At 41.6% G+C, this 8,848-nt stretch overlaps 1 protein-coding gene across 1 annotated transcript in view; it reads right to left on the reverse strand.

The window, feature by feature from the left end:
- The window catches only part of LOC114854482 (protein ECT2-like), a 41,199-nt gene that overhangs the window by 18,685 nt on the left and 13,666 nt on the right, over window positions 1-8,848 (reverse strand). The window contains 4 exon segments of the mRNA XM_029148919.3: window positions 6,901-7,025; window positions 7,458-7,640; window positions 7,780-8,005; window positions 8,843-8,848. The exon segment at window positions 8,843-8,848 is cut by the window's right edge and continues 57 nt beyond it. Coding sequence (XP_029004752.1) covers window positions 6,901-7,025; window positions 7,458-7,640; window positions 7,780-8,005; window positions 8,843-8,848 — 540 coding nt within the window.

The following is an 8,848-nucleotide window of genomic DNA, read 5'->3' on the forward strand; positions in this document are numbered from 1 at the left end:
AGCCAGTGTCATCCACCATCACACCACCTTATTCAACATCTACAGCGGCCTGCAACAACCAGCCAACCTCGAAGACACTCCCAGCCCCTGGGAAACTCCTCTGTGCAACCACATTACAAACAGCCTGCAGAAAGATATAACTGCTGAGGGTACACGCACCTACGTTGGGTGTGGGGGACCTCTGCCGGCTGGCAGAGCTGCACAGAGATGCAAGACACGCTCAGCTCATGCTACAGCAGAGAAAGGACATTCAAGTCGAAAAGGTATAAAAAGGAGCTACACATGGCTTCCCTGAACATGATGCAAACAATTTCAGGAGCAAAAAGGAGAGAAAAGGATTTCAATTGGGACGGAGGTCGAGGGAAAGCTGAAGGCCACAGGAACCAGTGACGTGCTATCGCTGTGGCAAGTTTGGACACTACTCCCATAACTGTCGCTTCAAACCATCTAAACAAAACAACAAGCAGTGTTATCGACGTGGGAAAACGGGACACTGGCAGAGTGAATGTCCTCAAACAAAGGGTTCCAGACGGGCTGAGCAGGCTGATTGACTGTAGCGGGAGGAGAGCGACGGTGAAGCACCAACAGCGAGCACTGAGGAAGGAGGTAACACGCACAGACATGCACGCACACAGCAACGAAGATTGCTTTTTTGCAACTAACTCTACTAACACATGTTTGCTAGATCAAGAAATTAGTTCAAATTAGGCATTTATGTGATGAACACCCAGTTTTTAAGAAATGACTTTTGTGATTGCCGGATAGACAGTTGTACTCCTGGTTGATTCTGGAGCAACGACTTCTGTTCTGAGGTCATCTGAACACATACACGCGTGCGTACGCACACATGCACACACACCACTTAGTGAACATTCAATCTGTCGAGTAGGAGTAACAGCCTTCAAATAGTAAAGAAACTAACTGTCCCTTTGCCATGTGGGTCCCCTGAAGGCATAAAGTTTAAGCATTCTTTTGCCGTGAGTACAAAACGAATCAGTAGGAAGCCACATCAGTTTTCTGTTTGTATTTATAAGTGTTGATCATATACATCCTTAAACATTCTATGCATTGTTCAAGTTTATTGCTGCAAGCCTCTGAGCAAGAGGGGTCCTCAGTTATCTTTTGAGCAGGAAGCCTAGTTCTGATTTGGTCACTGAGACGGTGTCTGACTGTCTGACTCTGTGACGTAGTGTTTGACTTAGACAAGGAACAGAATGCTCCTTGAGTGAGGCCTTCCTCTTTAGTCACCTTTGCTCATGTAGACTTGGCAAATTGTCCTGAAGTTTGAGTTCATGTGGAGGTTTTGTGTTATCCGTAGGCTTTAAAACTAGGGACAGGAGGAGAAGTTTTCAGAGAACCTTGGTGTGCACTTTGTGCATCAACTTGTTCTCTCCACCCGGGTGCCTTTATTTTCTTTTACCTATTCTTTTCCTTTCTTTTTTAATTTTTCTACATGCATATGGAGAAATTAATTCGCAAAGACAACTTTTGAATTCTTCTTTTCATTGAGTCGTCAGAAGCTTTCGTGGTAAATTTTTTTTCCACAACAAGGTCACCGAGGTAGTTTGTAGGCTCCTTGGTGGCAGGGCAGCGGGAGTGGATGAGATCCATCCTGAGTACCTCAAGTCTCTGGATGTTGTGGGTCTGTCTTGGGTGACACGCCTCTGCAACAACGCGTGAACGAGGGGCACAGTTCCTTTGGACTGGACAACCGGGGTGGTTGTCCCTCTTCACAAAAAGGGGGACAGGAGTATGTGTTCCAACTAAAGGGGATCACACTTCTCAGCCTCTCTGGGAAAGTCTATGCAAGGGTACTGGAGAGGAGAATTTCGCCGATACTCGAATCTCGGATACAGGAGGAACAATGTGTTTTTCAGCCTGGTCGTGAAATGTTGGACCAGCTTTATATCCTCAGCAGGGTGCTTGAGGGTTTGTGGGAGTTTGCCCAGCCAGGACCTAGAGAAGACATTCGACCCCGCCCCTCGTGACATCCTGTGGGGGGTGCTCCGGGAGTAAGGAGTCCAAGGCTCTTTGCTAAGGGCTGTGCGGTCTCTGTACAACCGGAGCAGGAGTGTGATTTGCATTGCCAGCAGTAAGTCAGACTTCTTCCTGGTGCACGTTGGACTTCGGCAGGGCTGTCCTTTGTTCTGTTCATTACTTTTATGGACAGAATTTCTAGGCGCAGCCAGAGGCCGGAGGGGGTCTGGTTGTGGGACCACAGGATAGCATCTATGCTTTTTGCAGATGTTGTGCTGTTGGCTTCACCGAGCCAGGACCTCCAGCAGGAGCTGGTGCGGTTTGCAGCTGAGTGTGAAGCAGCTGAGATAAGAATCAGGTCCTCCAAATCTGAGGCCATGGTTCTCGACCGGAAAAAGGTGGTTTGCTCTCTACAGGTTGGAGGAGAGTTCCTGCCCCAAGTAGAGGAGTTCCAGTATCTTGGGGTCTTATTCACGAGTGAGGGAAGGAAGGAGCGTGACATTGACGGATCGGTGCGACGGCTGCAGTAATGCGATCGGTGTAACGGTCCATTGTGGCGAAGAGGGAGCTGAGCCAAAAGGCAAAGCTCTCAATTTACCAGTCAATCTACGTTGCTGCCCTCACCTATGGTCATGAGCTTTGGGTCATGACCGAAAGGGCAAAATCACGAATACAAGTGGCCGAAATGAACTTCCTCCGTAGGGTGGCTGGGCGCTCCCTTAGAAATAAGGTGACAAACTGTACTCCGAGCTCCTCCATGTTGACAGAGTCGCTGCTCCTCCACATCGAGAGGAGCCAGTTGAGGTGGCTCGAGCATCTGGTTCAAATGCCTCCTGGACACCTCCTTGGTGATGTGTTTGAGGCATGTCCCGGTTGGAGGCCTGAGGAAGACCCAGGACACGCTGGAGACGTGTGGTCCAGCTGAAATGTGTCTCAGCTGACCTGGCAACGTCTTGGGGTCCCACCAGAAGAGCTGGATCAAGCGTCCGGGGAGAGGGAAGTCTGGAACTCCCTGCTCAGACTGCCGCCCCCCCGACCCGGCCCCAGATAAGCGGATGAAAATGGATGGATGGATGAATGAGGGCATGATCTACAGCCCTACAGCAATTGGAGAAGTTGTTAACCGTGCAGCTATAGCAAAAGAAAGACAACCACATGCTCCTGCTGCAGAAAGAAAACATCACATGTCAATCTCAATATGTCAATGTGGTCATTTTTGGCCACGAACATGCCAAGAAGGAGTTTTTGGCATGTTTTTGGCATGTTGTAATGTGGTTGGCAAAATTACCTTGGCTATATAAAGGATACTTTCATTGTTGTGGTTTTGACAGTGTCCATCGTGCAAACACTATTATATAAATGGTTAAAGGAAAACTTTTATACGGGTGTTGACCCAAAGGTAATATTTAAGAATTAATAGACAATCAATTTCTTTGCATAGAAAATATGCAGGAATCTATCATTTATTCATTGGCAAAAAGTCCTGAGATGTTTCAGTGGACCTTTTGCCATGTGCTCACAGACTACAACTAGTGCTTCCTGTTTTTTCGGAACCGGTCCCAGCCACAACCGGGTTGAGAGGAGGGCGCGACTAAAGGGCAGGAAGGTCCACTCACTGTAGCACAGGTGATTTGTCAGAGCGCAGTGTATTCAGTGTGTTGTAGGATATGACCATTTTCAACCACAAGACATTACTTTCGTTTTTCCTGTTTTCTCTGGACATAGACAATCAACGTCAATCAAATGTTGTTGCACATTTTGGCTGATAAAATGTAAAATATTTAAAACACATCTTGCTTTTTAGAAGTATTACTTTAAATAATGAAAAATAAATTAATATTTTATGCTCAATACATGAACTGATTCAACTGAACATATATATGCAGTGAAGGTGACAAAAAACTTGTAAAGAATTACATTACACATCACTTAGTCATTAGTCATTAAAGTCAATTTATGTAAATTATCCTAATGTACTAAACAAGACAAGAATTTTAGTGTTATATTACATTACACTACACTAGAATTGCCAAAATTAAAAGGATGAGCAAACCCCAAATCCAGAATCATCGTTGTCTTTGGCTTAACTACTACATGAAGCCACATGAAGTAATTCTGGACTATGCTGGCACCCAGCTTCTACAAAATGATAGTTATAAGTAAACAGTGCTCATTATCCACAAATATGAATTCAGCTTTTATAAGCTTGCTCCAAAAACCAGGGAACAACCCTGAACTTCCATCAAGTAACAGACCAATTTCATTAATAAACGTAGATCTAAAAATAATCTGTAGAGCACTTGATGATGAGAAATTTACCCCCCCCCCCCCCCCACACACACACACAAAGAATTCACTCTCTGACCAAACAGGCTTCATTAAAGGCAGACCGTCAACAATATGAACAGCCTAATCAAGCTTTCAAAAGACTAAACTAAAAGTTTTTGTTTTTTTTACCTCACCAAGCTTTGTCTGCATAGGAGGGACCAGACAGGGCTGCCGACTCTCTCCATCACTAGTTGCAATATTTTATAAAACTCTAACTGCAGCAGTTAGACAGCATGAAGGAATATCAACCAAATCAGTAAATTATAAAAAAAATGTATATGCTGATGATGTATTATTATTCCTCCTGAAGCCACAGATGTCTCTCCCTACAACTATCAGTCTCCTAGATTAATTCACAAATATTCTATTAACTGGACGAAATCTTTAGTGTTACCGCTTAACCTTAAGGTGAATAACATTCCATCTACCATACTCCGCTCAGGGAGCATATCGTCTAAACTGCTAGAGCTTATTGATCTAAATTATAATCCATTATTAAACTAAATAGAAGCCAACTTTAACAGGTGGCAGTCCTTATCCATGTCACTTATGAAAAGAATTGCCACCATAAAAATGATGATCCAGCCAAAAATTAACAGCATGTTCTCAATAATTCCAACTCAGCCAGGCCAGGTGTGCTTTAAGACATAATACTCATACATTTCACAATTTTTGTGGAAAAACACCACCGGGAATCAGTTTAAAAACTTGTTGTGACCTGGAACTACCTAACTATTACTACTCCTTCCTTGCCAACAGACCTAACCATGTCCACAAATGGATAAAACACAGTCCAACAGACTTCTTATTGTTAGACATTGAACAAACATTTTGTTGGAACATTAAAGTTGCAGATCTACCATTAATCAGCTCCAAAACACCAAATTATTAGCATAAGAACATCTCTGACAGCCTGGTGGGATTTTCAAAAGTGATGGGCGAGTGGCCGGTTGGGTTCCAGTACCAGTGTAGATAACACTGAGGAGGGAGGACGCTTGCCACGCTTGGATTCAGAAATAATTTTACAATGTTTGTCAAATGTAGAAAAAATAAAAAAACTTTAAGTCATGTCAGAGACAATATTAGACTAATACAGTCAGACCTGATGCAGAACAAGGAATAGCACTTGTCATAGACTTCCTGTTAAGAACTACTCCCATATTCCCAGTAAAGAAAGCTTTGGAAAGGATGGTACAACCAAGAGCAGTCGTGGTACCTGATCCCTACATTCTGTTGAATAATTTACACCCAGATAAGCAGATCTTCTCAGTTGTAAATATTAGTAATGCCTTTGTAGCATCTCAGTTCCCCCAGATTCACAATTTTGGTTTGAGTTTACTTACAAAAGGTCAGCAATGTACGTACACCAGGCTACAATAAGGTTATTGTGAAAGCCTGGCTATTTTCTCAGTGTATATCAGCGAATCTTGAATCTCTAAATTTACATCCCCACATGGTAGTCAGATATTACTGTACGTAGATGATATTCTTGTGGCGTCACAGAGTGAAGAAAGAAAGCCGGAAAGATACTGTAGCACTTCTTTCATTTGTGGCAGAGAACGGCCACAAGGTCAGTAAAAACAAACTGCAGCTGTTGAGAAAAAACTTAAATGTTTAGCAGATCATATCAGGAAGTGGACAAAAATTGATCCAAATAGAGTGTTCAAAAGTCAGAGAACCTAGACCAAATTTACAGGACAACCCAATACCTGGTTCTGAATTTGTCTTTGTGGATGGATCAAGCACAAAGTCTGAAACTGGAAAAACACAGAGTGGCTGTGCAGTTCTGACTGATAAAAAAAAAAAAAATACTATACTGCTTATGGATTTACAAATTATTCTAAAAAATTTTGTTCCCGATGAATCACATGCTCTAAATATAACCCTCAAGGAAATATTCGACAAACAAGAACATTCCCTATAGCAGAATATCCATTTCATTATTTGCACATTGTTTTTTTGTGTATTAACTTGGTGTCAATGTAAAAAGTGTGACACAATCATTAACCTTTTTTCCAAATGGATAGATTCACTAGCTGTAGCAAAAACTCTAGTAAAAGATATAATACGATTTGGGATACCAGGTCAAATTTGTAGTGAAAATGGACCACACAGATTTTTCCTACCTGCTGCTATCAGACTATATAACCAGAACAGTTAACTTCCTATTCCTACATTAACTCACCTACTGCATCAGTGATTTATGTAATAATCTCCTCTGTGCAAATCAGTACAATTTTTAAATTTATACAACCCTTCCAATTCTTTCCTCATGTCAAAAGTGTTAAAACATCACAAGAAATGTTTTTCTGAAAATGCTTTTCAAGATGTGCCTTGCGCACAGGAGGGATCGCTGAAGGTTCATGACTAGGTGTTCATCAAAGTCATGAAGTGCAAGAACTGGACCTCACTCCGATGGGGGTGGAGGGGAGGCATAAGACATAAGAGTAGTCACAGAAGGTAATTTTCCTCTTTATGCACACCTTTAGTAACTATAGCTTAGCATGAAACTGCTGTCAGGACTGATTGGCTGGCTGACCCTTGAGAGAGTACAAAAACTCTCCTCATTGTTTGAGCAAAGACACACATGAATACCTGGAGGATGGTGTTTAAGATGTCCACATAGTTGCTCTCAGTCTGGTAGAGTTCCTTTGAAACCTGCCACCTGGCTGACTGCTTGGAGAGAACTGGAGTTGAACTCTTGGATGGCTTTGAACTCTCTGGAGGAATAAGAGCAGGAAAAATAAAAACAAATTAATTCTGTGTTATTAACTGCAAGGCCTCTATTAACCTTTTAGAAATTAGCAGAAAGTACTACACTTTTAGGGCTTTGCCACTATTTAGGAGAGATACAAGCTTCTATAATAGAAACAGTTAGCACCCAAAGTAAAACACAATCATTACTCTGCCCATTTACTGTAAAAGAAATTCCAAATTAGATTTCTGCTGCTGTTATTATGCTCGATGTTAAACACATTGTCTTAAAATACTGATGAAATGTCTCACAGCTGAATAGATTTTAGTGACATCATAAAGGCCTTGGCCAATGCGAAGTAAAAGTATGTGCCAATCACTGGAACACGTAAAGAATTAACAGATTTTCTTCCAATATTACACACAGTCGCAGTCTTACTCTAGAAACAAAACCTGACCTGCAGATGTTCCTTCCTGATGCGCCTCTCCTTGTTGAAAGGCTCTTGCACTCAAACAGGACCTTTTCCTCCAAATTTCCCCCTTTGTCTTAACCCTCCTTTCTCTGGATGTCCTTCTACTCAGCCTATTCCTGGTCACAGAATTCTCTCCACTGCTGACTGAACTCTTTCCTATATTACATTCTGCAATCGACAATGGCTTTAGGTTGTAAGCTACTGAAATTAACAACCAATCATCAGTAAATCCAACATAAAAGAGAGATTACTGAGGGGGGGAGGCTAGAGTAAGTAAGTGTTCTCCACTACTATAGTATTCTCTTACCTGTGAAAACCTTGCATGTATCAGGGGTGTTGGAGATGTCAAGCAAAGAAGCTATTGACATAGAGTGCTCTGCTGACTGCCTTTTACGTGGTGGAGGAAACGGGGAAATCTCAGTTTCTTTAGTGAGCTGAGCTAGTGTGTCCCTCAGACGGCGACGTTTGCGGTTACTGTTGGGGGTGGTGAGGGACAGAAGAGACACTGCCTTCTTCATGGCTGGGCTGTCATTCTAAAGGTACAATGAGACATTAAGAAAATAAAACAAACTAATACTGTAATGTTTTTTAATATATGGTTAGAAAATAAAAATGGATAAATTAAAAGCTATAGGAGTAAGATGTACAAAGAGAAGCAGCAGGCTAATGTGGCACTCATCTTAAAATACAGCAGTTGCAGAAAATGCCAGCCAGTGGTAGAACCTCAATTCACACATTTTCAAAAGCAGCAATAACTTTCCTGACCTCAACCTGAAATATACAACAATGCCCACTTTAAAAGAGCGACTGGCCAGGTGCAAAAAGGTCAGAAACTAGGGAGGATTAAGAGTACTCTGTCCACTACAACAACAATAGTGCCTTCAAGAAAAAAAAAACTGTACAAGTGCACATCCCTTACCCCATATATACAATTGATAGAATCTCTACGGGCAAAAGTGAAGAAGAGTTACTAAAAGCCTAGAGAGGACGCATTTTTACCTTCCCCAGTAGCTCAAAAGAAATTAAAACAAAAAAATAAATCAGAAGCTGCAAAACTAGTCAAGTAGAAATTCTGCAAATGAAAATTGCTGATAGGTTATAGGACTGCGCTTTACATATGTACATTTTAGAAGCAAATATCTGTGGCACTTCCGCTAATAAGGTTTTATTTAAATGCATGAAGGCATTAAGAGTTACACATGTTGGACATAAAACACCAAGAAAGAAATACTAAATAAAATGAAAGTAATGCAACATTAAACATAACAACTCATCACTGTTAAATACTGCTATGCATCTGATTTTATTTTAAATAATTTCTAAATTTATTTGGACCAGTTATTACATTTTTTCTGTTACTTTTTTCTCACCTTTTC

This window comes from Betta splendens, chromosome 4, assembly GCF_900634795.4.
Source record: "Betta splendens chromosome 4, fBetSpl5.4, whole genome shotgun sequence".
Lineage (NCBI taxonomy): Eukaryota > Metazoa > Chordata > Actinopteri > Anabantiformes > Osphronemidae > Betta > Betta splendens.